Below are 22,890 nucleotides of genomic sequence, written 5' to 3'. Positions count from 1 at the left end.
TGTAAACCTAAGTAATGGTCATCTATATTTTGTAAATGACCAATTGTGCATTTTTTTTTTTTCTAAACCAAAAAAATTCCCTAAGTTTTATTGCTGTGATTTCATTGCTGTTTTTCTGATGGAATTTCTGTTTCAAAAACTTGTCAGTGATTACTTATTAAAACTGTGAATTCTTTTTTCTCTCTCTATAAATACCTGAAATTAAACATGTTCTTTTCTGTTGTTTTTTTCACGTGTTGCAGAAGGTATACTTTCTCCGTTTATCTTTATATCTGATTGGTGCATGTTAAACCTGTACTTTGGTGTCCTATGTCAAGGTTAAAGTGAAATCACAAACATTCTAGTGATGCTAACTCACATATAGTCTTTGTTGATGTTGTTGACGTGAAGAAAGCTTGAGCTTTATACAACAGACAAGTGTTGTCCGTGCTTACCCCTATGTGCTATTTGTCTGTAACATTCCCAGACTGTCGTATAATGCTCCGTCCTGTTTGACTCCTTTGTCAGATGTACTGTTACTTGTCCAGAAGTAGTTCACGTGTGATCTAGGTTTGGACACTTGGTGCTACTCCTGTATTGTTCTCACAATTGCTAGCTCCAGGATGCATCTTGTCCAGCACTTGTTAACATATGTGTATATAGCAATTAGTCTCAGGAATGTAGGTCACTGATTTTTCATACTTTCAAAACTTTATTTAAACACAGGTAACAACTATTTCACATATTCTTTATAGAATTTTCGTACCAGTTTTCCATTTATTTGGTTGTCAATAAAATGTCTACTATTTGGTCTATCTGCTATGTTACAAGTTCATCGCTATCTCTCCATAAATATATAAATTCTTCTCGTGTGAGAACTATGCATGTCCAATTGTCACAGACACTACCAATGAACAGGAAGTGCTAATTGAAAAAGGAATCTGTTGATTTCAGCTTTCATTTTTTGTGTACATCACAAATGTAGTTCAAACCATAAAACATGCTATAATTTGATTTAACTTTGTTTTAATAATAGAAGCCATGTACATTTCAGTCTTTACGTTTTATGCTGTAGAGATTTAGCAGAAAAATATGATATTTCAGGATGAAATACTTTGGCATATATTTAATGCTTATACGATATTGGAAATATTGTAGTTAACAAAATTCAACTGTAACAGTATTTTATAAAGCATACGTTTCAAGATATGGGATAGAACAAGCCAAAAGTGTTTAGAATTTGTGACTGAATTTAGCCTAGTACTGTTGTATCTATGTTGTAGTATTTTTGTCATCATGTCCTCGCATAAGATATTTTTGAGTTTAAATATGTTCATGAAAGTGAAATTCAGTTCAACTCTTTTAAAAAAAGCATGTTTAAAAAGAATTGTTGTAGAAACTGAAATGTGCATGTCTCATTTTCTATACATTTCATGGAACGTGTTTGAAAAAAAGATTTTCATTTCAAATGGTGTGAAAAAACATTTTTTTTACTATTCAGTATGCTTCTTATTCAGTGACATTGTAGATATTTCATGTTACATGTACTAACCAAGCTCGGTTCAAACTGATATTAGATACTGTATTGCATAAAACTGTCACTGTGTTTTGCATCAGATTGATAGGGGTATGAAAGATAACTGTGTATTAAGTTAAAACTTGTATCATCTATTGCACCACACAAATTCAGTTACTAGAATTTACTTGTACAGTCTTGTAATTGCATTGCAAACTTTCAATCAAGCAGTGAAATTTGTATCAATAGAATAATTGGTAAAAATAAAACTGAAAGACAAACACACAAATATTTCCGGTGATATTGCATATGTTAATCGTAAAGAAAATTGTAATTTTGCATAGTGGAAATATAATATTAGATATCCTGAAGTAATCGTATTATGACATAAAATTCATGCATATTTTTGTGAGGCATCTGTTTGGGGATTCATGATGGTGTAAGTGCAGTGTGTTTTGATGTTCATCTGTACTTGGTGCCCTGGGGCTTCAGGATATTCATATTGTTGCTTACCAATGACCTTTTTATTGTTACATTGTACCATGATATTAAAAAAGAAAGTACTTCTACATTTTGAGTTGCGATGTATTTGTAAAGAATTTTATAGACATATGTTGTTATACTCCTAAAATATTATTTACTATTACAATAAAGATCATTAGTAATTGCTATTTTAAAGAAGTAATAAAAATCATTATCTGATGGTATATTTTGTCTGTCAAAACCTTTATTCTATGTGGTCTTTGCTCTTTTTTTTCAGAAATCATGGTTAACATGGGGTACAGTAGAAAAGATATTGAAGACTCCATAACGAACCAGAAGTATGATGATATCCAAGCCACATACTTACTTCTGGGGCGCCGCTCTTCTGATGTATGTACCCACACTGGTGGCCTTCTATTTAGGTTCTAACATATATGTGTATACTTTAGGTAGTAGACAAGATGAGGTCAGATGTATCTAAAATAAGTTTCCTTTGTTCAAAACAGATATTACTTTAAACTCGCTCCCTGTGGGAAAACTGGTTGATTAATGAATAACAGCAAAAAACACTTCATTGCTTACTCTTTCATTTTGCATGAATTTAATTCCAGAATAAGTGAAATAACTAATTCATTTAATTGATTGATCTATTAAAAAAGCCATGTCCTTACATATGGTTTTCAGAATCTATAAAGCAGGTAGATAGGACCACCTTTCTGTTTGTGCATAATGTTTTAGCTGTTTATACTAAGTAAATAGATATATAGGTTAACAGTGACTGAACAAGTTCTTATAGTTGCAACATATGGACTAGATGGCCAACACTACATGCAGATGACAGCAGTTGTAACGACTACATGATATAGTTAACCATCAGGTACTAAACAATGATAAGTTCTAGAGACATTAAGGCACTAATACAAATAAATGTTTGTACATTTGTGTTGTTATTATATCTTTGCAGTTGGAGGGAAGTGATCGGTCTGGGAGTAGCCAATCCTTGCGCCATTTACCATTATCATCATCTAATCGACCTCATAGTGAAAACACTGCAAACAATAACACATCTCCGAACAAGGTGACACGCAGTCAGTCTGCCACCACAAGTTCAGGCCAGGGTCGCAGACGGTACAGTCAAGGCGCAGAAAATAATGGTAGTATCCGACGTACGTGTTGTACCCACTGGTAGAGTATTATGTGTTGTGTATGTCTTGTCTCAAGGATAGGTACAAAAGTCGGGTAAGGATCACCTTTCTATTGCTCAATCAATGTTTTGCATTGATGTGCAGAGGACTTGTGAAGATGATATCAGATAATCAGGTGATATTTGGTCTTGATTTTTCGAAAATGAATATACCTATTGTATAAGAGGAGTTGTGATTGTTAGATGTTGTGATATTTTGTAGAAAATAAGCATGTACATTTTTGTTGCTTTTTAAAAAAATATATTTTTAAGTCCCATTATATATGAGAAAACCCCCATTGACCTTACATTGAGTATTTTCCAGGCATGCTTCATCATATCATACACATAACAACATTGCTTCATTGCATGCAAGTCATTTGCAGTGGTAATTTATACAAGAAATTCAATATTTCCACTGAAATATTTTCATAACTTTATTGTTGACATTTTGAAGAACTAAATGGGCTTAATACAAATAAAGTGAACAATGTGATTTTAACACCATCATATGAGATTAATATATAATAGATTTAAAAACACTAATTCTAATATCAAATCTTGCGGAAAGTAATGTGTTGATGTCAGATAATCGGAGTGAAAGAAAAAATATTGCACATCCATTTGCTTGATATCCTCTGTAAATGTTCCTCTAAATAATTCAAGTACTCCCTAGTGTAGTTAGTTTGATACATCAACTTAAGAAAGTGTAATAAAGATTTCTTCACTTGATCAGCTTTATGCATTAGGAACTCGTTAAATGAACGGTATCCCCAGTTTTGCCCTGACTTTAATGCTGTCCAGAGAGAGAGACCTCTATCAGCGGTGTGTTAGTTCTGTAACTAAAACACTGCTGCAGACTATCTCCTTTAGTGTATTTTCTGTAAATGCCTCACAAAGATGATGAAGCCATTCAGGTGAGTGGGCAGAGGTTATACTGACCGTGCCCCTCAATAGTGAGATAGTGAGTACAGACAATGTAGAAAGCATAGATTTTGATATACAGACATTGGTTAGAAGTTTGTATTTTGAAACATTGCGACTTTCCTATGGTATTGATATTATTAGTCAGTTAAAGTATGGGAATGAGCAAATTTCTGGTTTCCTTTGATCAGGCCAATTTTCTAACGCTTTGTCTATTGGAGCAAGAAATTTAACCATGTTTTAATTGTTAAATAGCTTTAATTTAAAGTAAATTTAATGTAATATGATTTCAGTTATTGTAGCTAGTGTAATGCCATATATCTAGTGTATCTAGTGTAATACAATTTAACTACAATTTAGTGTAGTTACTGTAATTCAATACAGCTACAACTTCAGGTTAGTCTGGTAGGCATGTGTTTGGTTACAGCAGAAACATAAAACATTTCGACATACTTACAGGTACGGCAGGACCAACAAGTTCTCAGTCGTCATCTCATTCACGGCGACAGAATGCGATAGACACATCAACGACGAAGGAGAACATCATATCAGGGAGAAAAACACCATCAGGGGGTTCCTCCATGGAGTCTCCCAAGGTTGGCGTAAGTATGACAATGCAGGAAGAATGGAATACTGCTACAGGACAAATTCTACTTCCTGTAGTGTTCATGACAAATTTTACTTACCATCAGCTGTGTAATAGAAGAAAAAATGAATGATTTGTTCAGGACTCAATTTACTACCGTTCAGCTGTGTAATATTTGCCTTCTTATCTGTAGAGTTCTCCTGTAACTACATTTGTAATTCAATAGCAATTTTTCCAAAAAACATTTCATCTTTCATGGAAAATATTTATTTCTTTACCATTCTAATGGATGGCATATATATTGGGAATTTTTGACTTTGTACTTTAAATAAAAAATAACTGACATAGCTTGGTCTTAAAAGCATGATGCATGATAACCAACTTCAGAATCACTAGTAATGCTTTTTGCAAGTGAACTGTAAGCTTTTTGTGAATTGTCTGGCTGCAGCAAGTACTCTATGACATGCTTTAGTAATTATATAAATATGGAAAATGAATTTCATGATGTACAGAAAATGTTTACTCATCCTCCAAGATAGCATTATAAAACAAATAATGGTTGGGTATATATATATATGCAGTTTAACGTGCCTTAACTCTGTTCTGTATATAATCTGTACATGTATATAAACTTAAACCTGAGGAGTAGGACCCACCTTAAATACCCCCACCCAAAACGCACAAGTAGGGGTATGTAGGGGTCACTACATTTTCCAAATGGCCATATCTTTCTTATGAAACTTCACTATTTGGTTATCGTGAACAGACAGTTTGTTGCAGAGCACTACCAGGTCTTTGTCCTAAAGGTCAAGGTCAGGGCAAGGGGTAAAGGGTCAGACAATTATTATGCTTTTGTGGATCGTAATTTATAGATAGTTGAATCTTATTTATGAAACTTAGCATATAGTGATTTGTCCAGACTTATATGATATCCTTTGTCATTGTATGGTTACACTTGAAACCTGTCCCCACCTTTCTCTGCAATCGGGAACCTGGCCAGATTTTCACTCCACTTGGTCACGGTCAATGACGAATGGCAGTGAAGGAGAAGGCCATTTAAGGTTCAGGGGCCATCCTATGTATTGTCAGATGTTAAGTTTTGAAGTGTTCTGAATGACAAAGGGAGCATTGGGTTTGCATGTTTTTGATATTGGCCCAGTTAGTCTTTGATATTGTTGGGAGCAGTAATCCCTTGGTATTACCAATATTCCAGAAGTTAATTGATAAAAAACAATTATAGTAAGTATAACAGGTGTATGCACACATCATGTATAAAATTAAATAAGATGTGTAACATGAAAGAAGAAATCTCATGTACAGGTATAACATTTTCAAAAATGTGATGATCTATATAAACCAAATGGAAATGTTCTTTGATTTGCATGCTGCATGTGTCACTGTTACAATAAAAACTTTAAAGTGTTTCTGTATGTTAATAAACACACTTGCTAACTAACCAATTTGCATGTGTTGACAGCCATCTTTGCTATTGGAGATACATGCATTTCTAATACAATGGAGGATTTATATAGATGGAATAAGAAAGCGACATGTAATTTATACAGCATATTCAGATGATGAAGTGTTGACACATTTTAAATGTCAATTAAGACAATATTATAAATGAATTCCTGATGGTATTGTGAATCTGTAAACTGTGGTGTAACACTCTCTATTTATAAGCTATATTTCTGAAGAGCTTTTTAATTTGTCAAAAATTCAACAAAAAAACATGAAGGGAAAAGAACTTTTTGTGATGATTTTACAAACGAAGCTAATTGTAGTTTTATTGCAACAATGGAGCTGAACATGTCATTGATGCTGCTAATTCTAACCCACACTTAACATTTTAGACACAATGCTTGATTTGAATTTTATCATTTTCAGAGGAGTGCAATTACCCGAGACAGTTACAAGGGTCCAAAGGTGAAGATAACTATGTATCTCGCGATTCTAATCACATCTCTATTTCTATATTCTGTAGAAACTGTCTTTAAAAAAAAATCCTGTATAGAACTTTCTTTGTGAGAAACTGTTTTTGGCATAGTTTTCTTCATTGATCCGTATTTAGTATATTTACTAACTACATTTTTGCTCTTCGCAATTCCGGTTATTTGATCCTTAAAACAATTTATATAGACTAGTTAATATTCAATGATGAACACTGTAGATCTGAAACATTAAGTGATTGAAATTTCATCCAAATTAGATAATTACTCCATCGTTGATATTTGATACCATAAATTCAGCCATATATTGCCACCATTTGTCAAAGAGGACTTTTAGTGTTATAAGGAGGTTTGGTGATCTTTTGAGGGAGTGTTGAGGAATTATATAACGGAAATGGGAACAGACAGGGGTACAATGTCAAGGTTCTCTAGTTATTGTAATGTTATGTAGACATGACCTCACAGACTTCACTGAAGTTCTCATGTCTACACACTTACTTTGCCTTCTGTTTTGTAACATGTGTGAAGTTTTTCTGATATAGAAAACATTGTAATAGAGAATGGGATAAGTTATGTTTATTGTGTAAGTTAATGTTTAGAGAATAAAATGAAAATTAGGTATGTCTTGATACATGTAGGATAGTCTGTGGGATCTTTGTAATTAGCATGGAATGAGATTGATATTTAGATGTCTTTGGCATGGGTAAGCTTTCAAGTGGTAATTTCCCAATATGTTGAATAGATCCTTTTCCTAATTTAGGTTGCATGTATATTGCATAGAACTTATTAGTTAACCTGGTAGCCCTAGATTTAACTTCTTTCTCACGTGAAGCTTTAATACTTTTCTGTTTCTTAAATGAATCAAACAATATTAACAATTCTTAACATTACAAATTTATATTCAATCCAAAAAGGTCTGTTACCAATAATAATGCCATTCAAGTATCCGTTTGAATTATGTTTATATAAACTTTAAGGAATGTTCCATAGTTTGAAATTCGAATTTGAAATAACAAGTACTAAGGACCACCAGGCTGTATTGTGGCATCATGAAATGGGACATTTCCCAACAGCATAACGCCAGATCTTCACATTTGAGGACCATGTGGAAGATTAGCCCATGGCTGAACATGTATTTATCCCCAATAAAGTATTTACTATTATTATTATTATTATAGCAATTATTATTATTATTATTATTATAGCATACACCAAACTGCTAAATTGGGTAAAACATATACCCCAAACCCTGAGAGAGCATATATATCAAGCTGCTTAATTGGGGTATTTACTGTAAAACATAAACCCCAAACCCTGAGAGAGCATATACATCAAACTGCTTAATTGGGGGTATTAACTGTAAAACATAAACCCAAAAATCTTTGACAGCATCCACAAAATTGCTTTATTTATGTATTTGTTGTAAGCATATACACCTAATCCTTTGATATTACACCAAACTGCTTTATTAAATTTTTCATTTCTGTAAGTATATACACATTATCCTTAGGAAGCATACACCAAACTGCTTAAATGCTGCTGCAATCATTGAAGTACTTCCTGACAAGGAATTTCAAATGAGCTGATGAATTGGGTAATAACATCTGTGTATATGTGTGCAAAATTGAAATCTTAGAACAGAATATTGATCATCCATTAGGATTGTCCTGCATCAGCAATGCAGGTGCCTGATAGCAATAACAGAGTCCATCCATCCACATTTTTATTTCTGAAAATAATCATAGAATGCAGAGCGATAAAAGTTTTTTTGGTACTGATCGGTTATTTGTAGATTAGCATTAGGTAATTAAAAAGTTCTAAGGTCAAATAGGCCCCTTACTAAAATTAGAATAGGGAAACCCTATTTCAAAATACCTTTAGTGTCCTTTTTGATCTGCCATTTTCAATTTGTTGGGAAATGGTGTTTTATAGATACCCTACATCGACAACATATTACCAGGATCACATATTTCAAAATGGCTAACAGTCGGAGTCCCTTACTGTTAAAATGGATAACATAATGTCAGAACAACATTATATGGCCCTTTCTAAACTGGGATTGTTCACTGTGATTCTAAATATTATTTGGTGGATGTCCAACATAAACATTGTGATTTTATTCATACTTGACAGTAAATGGTGCATATATTTGTGTATGGCCTTACTATCCATATTCAAAAATTCAAAAAGGTTAGTGTGACTATTGAGTAGCAGTACTTTGAATATATATAGCTGGGCACATGGTGACCTATCGGTGTTTGAGTTTAACTTCTTTCTTTTCGTTTTGTTTTGTATATTAATTTTCATGTTATTGTTCATGATTTGATTTTTGCATGACATGCTTTAAATCTAAACACCATTGTAACGTGTGTATTCAACAAATTGAAGTTTTCTTCATCTTTCAAATAGTTTCTCTGTAAAACAGATTATTTTATGCATTTGTTTTTCCTTCACAGATAAGTTCTTCCACTCCAACACGGGCAACCATGCCAAAGAAACTCAGTGGATCATCTTCTTCATCAACACCCAAGAACAGTGTCATCAGCAGCATTCCGCGTCGTACAGGCCGCAGTGAAACCTTTAGTCCAGGCGATGCTCGTGTTCAGACCCCTGCTGAGAAAACCCGCACTACCAATGGTCAGGATGTCAGGAGGTATGCATAGAGGTGTCCAAATGTTGGAATAGCATACTGGGAAACCCAAAAAGGAATACCCCTAGAAGAAATGTTTATGGATAGCCATAGAAGGGGAACAAACAAAAATGTCCCTTATAGTGATAGCAGTCAAGTGGGGGACCATACACAAATATTGGTTAAGGGCTCGAGTACCGTACAGGGATAAACCTGAAGGGGAAGGGGACATTTTTGTTTGGTGCCTATGGATCATGCTTGGATACAAAACATGTGTTACTAATATAAGTGTTGATTTTAATTTCCAGCTGACGATAAGTATACGTTATGGGATACTATGTGAGATAACTCCTTCCCACACATAGGTGATCTCCAGTACAGGAAATATACTTTTCTTAATCCTGAATAGGAAGTGCTAAAATATCTATTGTTCGAGTTCAAAATGGTCAATTTCTTGACAGTTGACGTTCGTCAAAATGTAGTTGTTCCATGCTTTGTTTTACGCTCTCCAAATATTTTCATGGTTAATTTGAATGTTACCGAGAAAATATACTCTACTGTTGCATTTGTACTGTCTATGTCAATCGATATGTAGGCATAAGGAATGTGGAAGTTTGATTTGTAGAATTTCCATATGTCCATACCTACATAGAGTAAACAGTGTTAGTAATGTACACAAGTTGTGTATTATTAGGAGTCTAGTAGTATCTGTCTTCTGTGTGGGAAATTGGTGTTCTGTTATGTCTTTACTCTTCTTATCCCAAGTATCTTGTTCTTGTGTATACCTTGCAACAGGCTGTTGGTATTGGAAGGTGTTTGATATAAAACCATCTTGATCTGTATAGAAAATGCATAACTTCCGGGTGTGTGTGAAAACTGGGAGTGGTTTAAATAATTACTAATAGGGCAGTATATCTATGTAGCATGCAAATTAATCCCTCTATATTTTCTTTGTAATCTCCATTAAAATAATGGATAACATGTATCTGTTTTCTCCATGTAGTCAACCTACAGAACCTAGGTAAATACTCAAAAGTTTTAGATGTCTTGTGCCTGACACATGTAGACCAAATGAATGCTCAGCTATCTGTTTTCATTTAAAAAATTGTATTATCTGATTTTTAGTTGAATGTTTGGCTATGTTCTCAAATATACACATGCATTCTTTGAGTGAATGATTTTTTTCAGCTTTATCAAAAGTTATCTTTGATTTTCTTTTGCAAACTTTTATGAAGTAATCCACGCAGATTTATTTCTATTGCACTTTTTTTGTGGTAGACCGCAGCAAGTATTTTATAAGTAGTGGAAATAGGAATGTGTAGAGATACCATAGAACTAGTAACAGGGGCGGAGAAAACAGACAGGAAAACTATGTGTGTTTGTAAAGAGAGGTTGTTACAATACAGTAACAGGGGCAGAGAATACAGTCTGGGACATTGAATGTAATTGTAGAGGCTGTTACAATACAAGAATACAGTCTGGGACATGGGATGTGTTTGCAGAGAGAGGCTGTTACAATACAAGAATGCAGTCTGGGACATGGAATGTGTTTGTAAAGAGAGGCTGTTACAATACAAGAATACGGTCTGGGACATGGAATGTGTCTGTAGAGAGAGGCTGTTACAATACAAGAATGCAGTCTGGGACATGGAATGTGTTTGTAAAGAGAGGCTGTTACAATACAAGAATACATTCTGGGACATGGAATGTGTTTGTAGAGTGAGGCTGTTACAATACAAGAATACAGTCGGGGGCATTGAATGTGTTTGTAGAGAGAGGTTGTTACAATACAAGAATACAGTCTTGGACATTGAATGTGTTTGTAGGGGCTGTTACAATACAGTAACAAGGCCCGAGAATACATTCTGGATTTGTACAGCTTGTAGGGGCTGTTACAATACAGTAACAGGGGCAGGGAATACAGTCTGGATTTGTACAGTTTCTAGAGGCTGTTACAGTACAGTAACAAGAGCGGAGAATACAGTCTGGATTTGTACTGTTTGTAGGGGCTGTTACTATACAGTAACAAGGGCCGAGAATACATTCTGGATTTGTACAGTTTGTAGGGGCTGTTACAATACAGTAACAGGGGCAGGGAATACAGTCTGGATTTGTACAGTTTCTAGAGGCTGTTACAGTACAGTAACAAGAGCGGAGAATACAGTCTGGATTTGTACTGTTTGTAGGGGCTGTTACTATACAGTAACAAGGGCCGAGAATACATTCTGGATTTGGACAGTTTGTAGGGGCTGTTACAATACAGTTACAAGGGCGGAGAATACAGTCTGGATTTGTACAGTTTATAGAGGAATACAGTCTGGGACATTGAATGTAATTGTAGAGGCTGTTACAATACAAGAATACAGAATGGGACATGGAATGTGTTTGTAGAGGGAGGCTGTTACAATACAAGAATACAGTCTAGGACATGGAATGTGTTTGTAGAGAGAGGGTGTTACAATACAGTAACAGGGGCAGAGAATACAGTCTGGGACATTGAATGTAATTGTAGAGGCTGTTAAAATACAAGAATACAGTATGGGACATTGAATGTGTTTGTAGAGAGAGGCTGTTACGATACAAGAATACAGTCTGGGACATGGAGTGTGTTTGTAGAGAGAGGCTGTTACAAAACAAGAATACAGTCTGGGACATGGAATGGGTTTGTAGAGAGAGGCTGTTACAATACTAGAATACAGTCTGGGACATTGAATGTGATTGTAGAGAGAGGCTGTTACAATACAACAATACAGTATGGGACATGGAATGTGTTTGTAGAGAGGGGCTGTTACAATACAAGAATACAGTCTTGGACATTGAATGTGTTTGTAGGGGCTGTTACAATACAGTAACAGGGGCAGGGAATACAGTCTGGATTTGTACAGTTTCTAGAGGCTGTTACAGTACAGTAACAAGAGCGGAGAATACAGTCTGGATTTGTACAGTTTGTAGGCGCTGTTACAATACAGTAACAAGAGCGGAGAATACAGTCTGGATTTGTACTGTTTGTAGGGGCTGTTACTATACAGTAACAAGGGCCGAGAATACATTCTGGATTTGGACAGTTTGTAGGGGCTGTTACAATACAGTAACAAGTGCCGAGAATACATTCTGGATTTGTACAGCTTGTAGGGGCTGTTACAATACAGTAACAAGAGCGGAGAATACAGTCTGGATTTGTACTGTTTGTAGGGGCTGTTACAATACAGTAACAAGGGCCGAGAATACATTCTGGATTTGTACAGTTTGTAGGGGCTGTTACAATACAGTAACAAGGGCGGAGAATACAGTCTGGATTTGTACAGTTTATAGAGGCTGTTACAATACAGTAACAGGGGCAGATAATACAGTCTGGATTTGTACAGTTTATAGAGGCTCTTACAATACAGTAACAAGGGCTGAGAATACAGTCTGGATTTGTACAGTTTATAGAGGCTGTTACAATACAGCAACGGGGGCAGAGAATACAGTCTGGATTTGTACAGTTTGTAGGGGCTGTTACAATACAGCAACAAGGCGGAGAATACAGTCTGGATTTGTACAGTTTGTAAGGGCTGTTACAATTCAGTAACAAGGGCAGAGAATACAGTCTGGATTTGTACGGTTTGTAGGGGCTGTTACAATACAGTAACAGGGGCAGATAATACAGTCTGGATTTGTACAGGTTATAGAGGCTCTTACAATACAGTAACAAGGGCTGAGAATACAGTCTGGATTTGTACAGTTTGTAAGGGCTGTTACAATACAGTAACAAGGGCGGAGAATACAGTCTGGATTTGAACAGTTTGTAGGGGCTGTTACAATACAGTAACAAGGCGGAGAATACAGTCTGGATTTGTACAGTTTCTAGAGGCTGTTACAATACAGTAACAAGGGCAGAGAATACAGTCTGGGTTTGAACAGTTTGTAGAGGCTATAAAACTAGGAACAGGTAGAGAATACAGACAGGGGCATCAAATGTGTTTGTAGATATAGGCTAAAGGAACAGGGACTGGGTACAGTTGGGAACAATAAAAGTTGGGCTGCAGATAAGAGTTCAGCCTATAAGATTTTGTATGCATGTATATATAATTTTATGCTTGTGCACCAACACTAGGCAACATGCTGGAGGACAATGCCAGTTGTGTTTAAGCTGTGTTACTGCAGGAATATCAATGTAGCTGATGTCTTGGCTATTACTTTTTTAATCTTCTCCTTTCCGCCCCTGTTTAATCAGTATAAGTTTTGTTAGATGTGTTATATATTACTAGCTGTTCAGATAGAACAAGTCCTGCGACAGATTTGTTCTTTAAATTGTAATATAGGATAATTAGTCTTTTAGATGAACTAGGTACTGTGTATGTGGAATGCTCTGCTGGAACATCTGTTGTATATACTTTTCTATGATGTTGAATGTTGAGACTTACTCCGCTGTGTGTGCATGTTGTTTCAGCCCTATGACCAATTCTACAACCCCTTCATCATCAGAAGTACCTTCAGTCAGACCCAAAGGGCATGGCCATGTCAAATCTGCAAGTTTAAGTCAGTCTCAAACTTCGCGGGTTACAGACTTGCCTCCCTTAGATGGTGAATTTCGGCCAACGTGAGTACACAGAGAAAAAACAGTTTCTTCGCGATCGCTTCACTGCTTTTTTCTGTGCAGGAAATTATCTCGTGGTATACTGTCTTTGAAAATTTGAAACAGCAAGAAAAAAAGGCTTTTAAAACAAAAAGATCTGAAACATTTAAATTTGGAGAAATGTATCTTGTCTGCTACTAATGCAGATAACTAAGGATAAGAAACACATGCACGTTCTTTATGAAAGGGGGCCTGTAACTAATATCTCTCTAGATGTGTGTAACTATTGTCTTTCCTCATTATTATATATCTTGTATTTCTCTGTACTTCTGTTGAACTAATTTGATCTTCTATATGTATTCTGCTCAATTTCAAATTTTCAATTTTTACGCATTTACATGTTTAGTTGGGTTTGGTACATATTTTTGCTTTGAGCCAGAAGCTAAGATGTGATTGTATTGGCTTTTTACTAACTGACTAAGTGAACATTATGATAAAATCCATGTGAAATAGTTGGATGTCTGCTTTCTATGCTGCATCAGTTATAAAATTGAAGCAAAAATATTGCTTTATCTTCTCTTAAGAAAATCTCCCTGTTTTATTACTCTTGGTGAATCACCACAAAGGACTTAAAGGATGAATGAATAATTGAGGGTTATGATTGATTTGAAATTTAATATTGAAATGATTGAGAAATTTAATTGGCTACAGATACAATAAATACAGTTATGAAAAATGATTCCAAAATTGATTTCCATAGAATTTCGATACCTTTGAACATTACTATTTGAATAACTATTTCTCATTACTATTCGAATAACTATTTTCTTAAAACATAATAATCATCCTTTTGAATTATTTCAGCTTTAGGATTAGAAAATTAGTATGCTGTGTTTATAAAATTCATATGTTGGTATTGGGATAGAAATATATTTTCCTGCTTCTAAAAAAATGTTTGCTTTGATGCAGGAATCACTTGTATAAACTCTGTCTTTCAAGATAACATTTCAATCAAGCGTTAAAAAGGGAGAGAATAAAGGACAATATATTTGAAATATTTTGATTGACTGGAAGCTATGAATCCCCAAAAGGGATACATTTGTATGTGTGTTTCCATGTCTCTATCCACAGAACTGCTCCAGGTAAAACCTCCACTGTGCCTGTCTCCCCCGCTGCTCCTAAAAGCTCCCTTTATCGTAACACAGCCAGTAGGAATACATTCCATGGTGGGCCTATTCGGGACAGACGGCAGCGTCAATACAATGGGCCTGACGGTATTCCGTCTCACTCTCAGGATACCTCTGCCATGGGCCAGGCAGGCCGCATGTCTTTCTTAAATAAGCTTACATCAAAATTTAGCAGAAGGTAAGTTTTTCTCCTTGGGCTGTTGTTTTATGCAACATATGTTTTTTTTTGGGGTCAAATTCAATGTTTTTTTCTGATGAGTTTAAAAATATTTATTACTGATTTCTTGAAATGTTACAGATTATAAAGCAAAAAGAGATGTTCTTCTCGCATACTTGTATCTTTTTTCAATGTTAAAATGTGACTAAATGCCTATGTTAAGGCAGTTTGAGTTATCTCCCCTACTGTATGTGGTGCTGTACATCTTTGTGATGAGTGATATGTCATGTTTTGCTTGATTGCGTGTACTATTAGCAGGAAGTTGCATGATCACATTGCTATGCAAGTCACATGTGTAACTATTTCTAACAACAAATAGAGTATAAATGTCATTGCCTGTTACAGATGATTGGATACCTTTACAGACATGTGATATCTCCTAATATTACTGGCTTCTCGGGATTCTTTCAGTTTCCCGATTGATCCAGATTTTGATTTTCCTTAAATTATTCTTATTTTCTTTTGTTTTTTAGAGATTTCATACCAGAAAACAATAGTCAGGGTCGGGACTTGAAAAAAAGGTATTTCAGATCAACTGAATCTCACATTATGTTTTACTTGGGAAATACTACACATTATTTATAACACTGAAAGTAACTTGCACAAAGATGAAACCTTATTTTTGATTGCACTCAGGTAAGATAGAACTGAAGATCTAATCAATTTTTTGTACAGTTGATACAGGTCGCCTCCAGCTACTGTACAACAGCAGGCGTGATTTGAGCTGCAGAGTTTACGAAAAATAAATATGAATGAGTTTTAACCTGGTTGAGGTGTGAAAAGAGTTGTAAAGCTCAGAGTTGTACAGGAGATATCACATGTATGTACATGGTAATGAAATAGTAATTTGTTCAATGCATACATGTATCTTTTGAAAATAAGTCAAAATTTTATGAAATTGATTGTCCGTAATTATGAAAGAACACATTAACATTTCAGATGTGTATGTCTTTATATAATATTATATGGTTTAAGATTTATTTGTGCAAGATATTTTAAAACTTAATAATTTTAACGAGAGAGTGATTCCTGCTTCTGTGTGATTCCTGCGCGCCCCCTTGGGCTGCCCATATTTACCTGTAACCTCGGCTGTCTCTATGGCTCCTACTGTCTTGTGATTCCTTTTCAGGTGTAGCGCATTGTTGTGTCATTGAAATGTTTGATCCTGTAGTGAAGCTTTAGGAGTAGTATTAATTCCTAGGGACAGTGGAATATCTTGTGTGCAGCGAATGACGGACAAAAATGTGGTGTCTTAGGAAAATAACTGTAAGGATAGAGGTGTCATAAGCACAATGCTGTTAATAGCAAAGAGAGCAGATAATGTAGGAAATTACAGAAACCTTTCAAATGTTAACTTATACCAGTATTTATACAATAACTTTTAAGACAGTCAGTTGGATTCCCTTTTAATGAATAATATACTTCATACTTGAACCATTTCTGAAAGTATGGCAAAGATGTGATTCAGAGGGTAACAGTGGCGCTCTTTGTGGCCATTACTGATGACATTCCACTGACACTAGGCATTAACACTTGTTATTAGTTGCCATGTATTTAGTTATCAACTGTTTTACTTTATGTTGAGATGTATATTATATAACTGAAATATCTTGTATCTTCAACAAGCTACAGTAAAGTGTAAATTACAAACAAAGGGCTGACGACCCGTTCTAACTCTAAATGAAATCCTAAATCTGCGTTGTAGAACTTTTCATAACTTTATGTGGATCTATTTATTTGTAGCTGTTTACAGCTTCTGTTTGAGTGAATTCCTCTAGTTTTAGCATGGTTAAACCCCTAGAGTTGATCCAAAGGGTCACTTAATTGACTCTAAAAATTTCATCCTAGGTATAACACTTCATTGTCTCCATCTGAATCATCCCAACTGTCCCGATTGCAAGGGTAAGTTTTACACAAGGTTTTTGTTGAAAGATAAAAATCTCGGTATGTGGTTAGTTGAATAAAAAAAAAAGTGGAAGTAAAGGCTTTATACATTGGTAAAGGCATTGATTGATGTATGTACATACATGTATGTGAGACGGTAATTTTCATTTTACTGTAGTTAGATAAGCCTTTATCAATTAACATGGTTAATGATCTCTTACTCTTCTATATATTACCACTATTAATATACATCACTGATAACATGGTTGTATGTAGATTTTGTTATATCCATGTTGAGGGGAACATTAAAACTAACTTTTCCCTTTTCATGCTGGCTGGCTGCCCTTCTTTACACCCGAGTTAGTGATTGTTGTAGTGAACTTGTCTGGCAAATCAGACTGGTGTTACCGGTACATGTATAAACCTGATACTTTTGAATGGCGGCTCCTGACATTTGTGAGTAAACACGATAAAAGGTCTCAAGCCAGACTGGACGTTACGTTTACGGTGGACCTGGTAATAGCGAACACTGCATGAGTGTAACGGAGGTGTACATCTCAAAAAACCCAAATAAGAACAATCTTCATTCGAAATTGAAACATTAGTGATTCTTCAAAAATACATGTTCAAATGATATATGAATTTCTGTATAATCCATGGTGAATATCTATATCTAAAAGTTTTTTAACACATGTGTTTCGTAATGCAGGTGTCTAGTTAATCTGTTATATACTCTTTTACACTCTGTTCAGTCAACAGTTACACAAGTGTCAAACAGTGACATTCAAACCCTAGCAGTCAGCACTGAAGTTCTAATATTTTGCATGAATACTGTATAGTTTGTGAACTGCTAGTCGTACTGGTAAAGGTGATTGGGGTATAATGGGTAATCTAGTACACACTTGCTTAGTTGAGTTTCTGTCACCTCGCTCTTTTTTCGTTATGTATCTCCATTTTATTAACCACAAGTTATTTGTGTAACCTGCTCACTTAACGCATGTTGTCCTCAGTTAAACATGCATGATTGCTTTGTAAGAGAAAATGATAATGGTTTACCGTTACACAAATGAATGGCTGTATTATAAACATGGAGTGGTTGGCAGTAGCATGTGCCATATTTACCTTAATTGGTTGGCTTATTCTCCTACCTGGAAAGTTGCCATATTCCCTGCTCAAATACTTTGTAAAGATGTACCTAACATTAACATCAGTGTTGGCAAAATAAAATATTCCAATTTAAATTTTGCTGATAAATTGAGGTTATATGGAACTTTTCTGTTATTTTCTAAGAAGGGGATGGAGACATTCCTTACAGCAGTTATTATTGTCACTATTAACCTACCACTACTTACGTAGACCCTAAATGATCAGGACATAACGCGGTTTGTGAATTACACTGAAAGATGATGGAATTATTTCCTGAAGTTGTCTACAATGTCGGGATTTAAGTAAGTAGAAAAATACACTGTCTACATTATGAGGGTTTATGTAAAATCACAAGCATGACTGACTGCTATCACTAGGACCACCGTAAACTTCTGACTACTAATACAGACAAATCTGCAGCTCTGTGTCAGGAGGGACAGCCATTAATATGTTTTCCAACTTGATTTTAATTTTCAGCAAATTGTTCCGCAGGTCAGTCAACGAGGGTCGTGAAGGTGACCCCATCAAGCCACGGTCGCTTCGCTTCACGTGGAGCATGAAAACGACCAGTTCAATGGATCCCAACGAGATGATGAAGGAGATTCGTAAAGTATTAGATGCTAACAACTGTGACTATGAACAAAGGGAGAAGTTCCTCCTGTTGTGTGTCCATGGCGACCCCAACACAGATAGCCTAGTGCAATGGGAGATGGAGGTTTGTAAATTGCCAAGACTCTCCTTGAATGGAGTTCGTTTCAAACGAATTTCAGGAACTTCCATAGGATTTAAAAACATTGCATCTAAAATTGCAAATGAGTTGAAACTTTGATGTAGGGCCCAGTGCTGCAAGAACGGACAAGTAGGTTATCCTGGAATTGAGGCAGGTTGTGTGGTATCCTTGTTAACCTGAAGGGTTACCTGGAGGTTCACCTACAGGAGCAACATTGCTGTAGTGGGAAGGTGTCTGGTGCTGGGCCCGTACCATACTTCAAGTCTCAGAAGGATAACTCAAGATGCAGTAACCTCCTCCTATTCAATCACATGTAACATTACCCCCTCTCCCCACATGTATAATTTTTGTACAATGTTAATATTGTAAAAAGGTCACTGTAATATAGCTAAATTAGACACCCAAAGGCGAGACCAGGGTTTGAAATTGTACACATGTATGTAAAGAGAAAGAGTATATCATTTGATGAATGTGCTTTAGTGTATTAAATGCAAACTAAGTGATGAATGTTGTTACAAGTGCATTTCTCCTTCTGCTAGTCTAAATGAATTAGCAGTCCTAATCTCTCTCTTCCCCTCTCTCCCCCATTAACTTAATTTTCTGTACTGTCTCTTGCTCTGTATATCTTCCACAGTGCAATCATATTATTCTGGTAGTAGGAGAAGATTGTGTTAGAGCAGGCACTTGTTCAACGATCCGACCTGTTAAAGAATTACAGACAGTGACAGATGGTGAGCTGAGTTGTCGTCGTTCATTCATAGGTGTTGTTCAGAGGTTTGGATTTCGCTGTTTCATTATATTCTTTATCAAGTGATATGAACTGTATTGTTTGATGAAATAATTGGTTCAGTGTGTAATGTTATAACAGAAAGCCAAATCACTGAACATTACCTATGTAAGTAGTTTTCCTCTTCGACTGTGATACTATAAACATGCAAAAATCTGCCTGTTTATAAACATCTAAATATTTTGCTCTGTGAATGATGGCAACTCAGTGGGCCGAGCATTGAACAATGTTAAAGCTATGGGCATTTGATAGGTATAAATTATTTTATTAATTGTATTCCAACTTATGTAGAAATAAATATGTTAAGAATTGATAGTTCATTCAGTAAACTATTGAATGTTCTGTAAAACTGGAGATTGAAGTTGTGATTGATTTAATTCAACAACCACTGATTTAAAAGGGAATTTAAATTACCCTTTCACTGAAAGTACGGTAAAAACCTCTATATAATGCCACTAGTTGTCCAACAAAATTTGAATCATACAAAGTGATTTGACTATATTAATGGAAATTTGAAAAGGAACTGCAAAGGGAGAATGAAAGGGGGAACTTGAAAATTTTCTTTGTGGTAACCCTTAGTGTGGTGGCAACGAAAGGAATGGCGTTATAAGTAGGTTTTACTGCTGTACTGTATATCTTCATACTTCGAGATAAAGATATCAAATTGATGCACCCTCTCCCAACTGGATTTACCTAGCTTTTTTAATCACTCACAATTTGATAACAAATTACACCATGCATTGATTTTGTTTGTCTGTAGACCTACAGTGCTTTTCCTTATATGAGCACCACCTCACTTTTATCACATTTGTTATTATTCAGTTTAATTGTTATGCCTGGGTTGGGAGGAGACTGTGTCCACTGACCGGGGATTTCCCTTGCGAGTTTGTGAAGTGTAATGAGCGAGTGTGGAAGGAAAAGACACGTGAATTGGTTTTGTCTGTGAAGTAAACACAATTCTCTTTTGACACTCGCCTGTGTTATTAAATCATGTATCAGTTACTGTACTAACACTCCCCAACCATCACAAGGAAAGTAGACTCAATAAAATAAATAATTAGAGGAATAATTCTAACCAGCATAGATAAGAATCTCTGGTAGTATTCTAGAAAAGTTTAGATGGGCAAGTTTATAATGGTTTTAAGACAGACTAGTAGTGGTCTAGGAAGATTCAGATGGCAGGTTTGTGATGGGGTTGTAAAATTCAGAAATGAAGTACATGAAATCACATTTGGATAAAAAGTTTTGGGCTGAAACAAAAGTATTTAAGAGAACATGGGCTGAACTTGGTAAACTTGGTAAACATACTGAGGTATTATATTTACTAGTGTTCTTTGTTATCGAACCGTTCTGTTTTGCTGAGTAGTCATGATATTTTATTGCTTTCAAATGTAGTCTGTTCTACAGGACAGCAGAATATGCAAGTTATACACATGTTACCGTATGATCTCAGATATCACATCATATATCCTGCCTTCGTCACTAGCTTCCATTGATTCCCGAGACCTTGGATATGTCTGCTGACGAGTACATGCATTAATCTGTCATTAAGTCATTCTCATGAATTTTACTGGGTACGCAAGTTTGGAGTCGACGACGGGATTGTGTTGAATGTGAATCATGCTTGTTGTTGATCAACTTGCTGCTTGTCCATACAGACACAATGTCTTGTTCTATTGGTTTTTGTCATCAAATCATTTTCCTCAAAGTAGTGTCCTCTGTCTTGCATATAAACTAAAAGCTCGGCAGGAATTTTCTTATTTCATTGAAGTGCAACACTAGTACGACAACTGGATGAATTTAGCTTGTGTGGTATTCTGATTTAGTCACCAAATGTAGTGTTGGAATGGCTTATGCTTTGGCAATGGATCTAGCAGCGAGCAGAATCATACTTTACAAACACTGCAGGTGATGTGCTGGTATTCACAAGGTTAGAAGGATTTGGACAAGTTTTGATTGAAATGGCTGATTGTGTTGCTGATCATCTAATACTAACATTCCTATCATGTTGATTTGTCCTCTGTGACAATGTATAGATAGCTTTCCTTCATATCAAGTTTTGAAGAACTGAGAAACATCAAATTGAAAAAAAAGATATTTTCCTTTTCGCAAGTTTCAGCTGTTTCGCTCTTACCACAATATCAAATTAAGATGCCTGCTTAGTTGAGAGAGGGATGAGGGCAGATGCTGCCTAGTAAGGGGTGGGGTATGCTGGTGGAGAAAGTGTTCACACACTTCAATATGGCCATAACTGTGAAAGGGCAAGTCAAAGCTTGAGAGGGAGGAACAGCGAGCTTGTGACCCTGTCGGCAGTAACCCACTGACGGTGAAGCAGTAACGGTGTGACTACGATGTCATGGTTCAGTGGTAGCACAGTGCCACAAATGCATAATAGTGCAACTCTTTGATTTTATTTATTAATATGATTTAAGGGTATTTTGTATGTTATATTTTTTTAACATTATCTAATAATAAAATACGGAACTACAATAATTATGCTATATATGATAAATATATATAGGAAAAGGTCAATAATCTATTCATAAGTGACCTGCCTTTAACTGGAGTGTAAAAACAACTGATTTTACATGCATACCTATTTATTACTGCTAGCAATGTAGTCAAGAGTATGTTGTTAGTAGCCTATGGGTGACAAGTCATTCTGCTTGAAGAGTTACGATCAGTTAGGACAAAACCTATTTTATGTTTGATTTTAAATGTTTCGTCTAGTGTTCTGTTGAGCCTGTGAGGTTATTTTGTAAAGATATTTTATTCAACCTAACTAATGTCACAACTGATCTGAAAATGAAAAATAGACTCGCATCTAAAATGTTGTAACAAGAAATTTTATGTGAAATTTTTCGAAGAGATCAAAGATATTCATGAAATAGAAAATCATTGGGAGACCAGTTAACTGGATAAAGTGCTGTGGATGATATAACACTTTAGTAATCATGTTATTGAAGGCTGTAGCACACTTATAATCACGGATGAGTAAACTCATTTGATTTATTTTACTAGGATAAAAAAAAAACTGTTGAGATTTGACATAGTATATTTGTTGACTGGCAGACTGTTTTTCTCTCGACCAGGTATCCAGTGTCGGTGTTCATTATGTGCCAATGTTTGTAT

The 22,890-nt window shown here is 35.4% G+C and overlaps 1 protein-coding gene across 8 annotated transcripts in view; it reads left to right on the top strand.

Moving 5' to 3' along the window:
* LOC110454943 (MAP/microtubule affinity-regulating kinase 3-like) overlaps nucleotides 1-22,206 on the top strand; it is a 48,702-nt gene extending 26,496 nt beyond the window's left edge. For 2 of the 8 annotated variants that reach the window (XM_021504765.1, XM_021504764.1), the window contains exons 12-22: nucleotides 243-245; nucleotides 2,256-2,368; nucleotides 2,943-3,144; nucleotides 4,545-4,687; nucleotides 6,559-6,597; nucleotides 9,077-9,273; nucleotides 13,682-13,831; nucleotides 14,939-15,172; nucleotides 15,685-15,732; nucleotides 17,060-17,113; nucleotides 18,734-22,206. In XM_021504765.1, the coding sequence (XP_021360440.1) occupies nucleotides 243-245; nucleotides 2,256-2,368; nucleotides 2,943-3,144; nucleotides 4,545-4,687; nucleotides 6,559-6,597; nucleotides 9,077-9,273; nucleotides 13,682-13,831; nucleotides 14,939-15,172; nucleotides 15,685-15,732; nucleotides 17,060-17,113; nucleotides 18,734-19,070 (1,520 nt within the window). In that variant the 3' untranslated portion in view covers nucleotides 19,071-22,206. Of the gene's footprint in view, nucleotides 1-242; nucleotides 246-2,255; nucleotides 2,369-2,942; nucleotides 3,145-4,544; nucleotides 4,688-6,558; nucleotides 6,598-9,076; nucleotides 9,274-10,252; nucleotides 10,271-13,681; nucleotides 13,832-14,938; nucleotides 15,173-15,684; nucleotides 15,733-17,059; nucleotides 17,114-18,718 lie in introns of all 8 variants that reach the window. The other 6 variants (XM_021504767.1, XM_021504766.1, XM_021504771.1 and 3 more) reach the window with 5 other exon arrangements.
* The last annotated feature ends 684 nt before the right edge of the window (nucleotides 22,207-22,890 follow it).

Source organism: Mizuhopecten yessoensis, unplaced genomic scaffold, assembly GCF_002113885.1.
Source record: "Mizuhopecten yessoensis strain PY_sf001 unplaced genomic scaffold, ASM211388v2 scaffold8111, whole genome shotgun sequence".
Lineage (NCBI taxonomy): Eukaryota > Metazoa > Mollusca > Bivalvia > Pectinida > Pectinidae > Mizuhopecten > Mizuhopecten yessoensis.
Note: the sequence above shows the minus strand (reverse complement) of the source record. Positions and strands in the feature narration are given on the sequence as shown.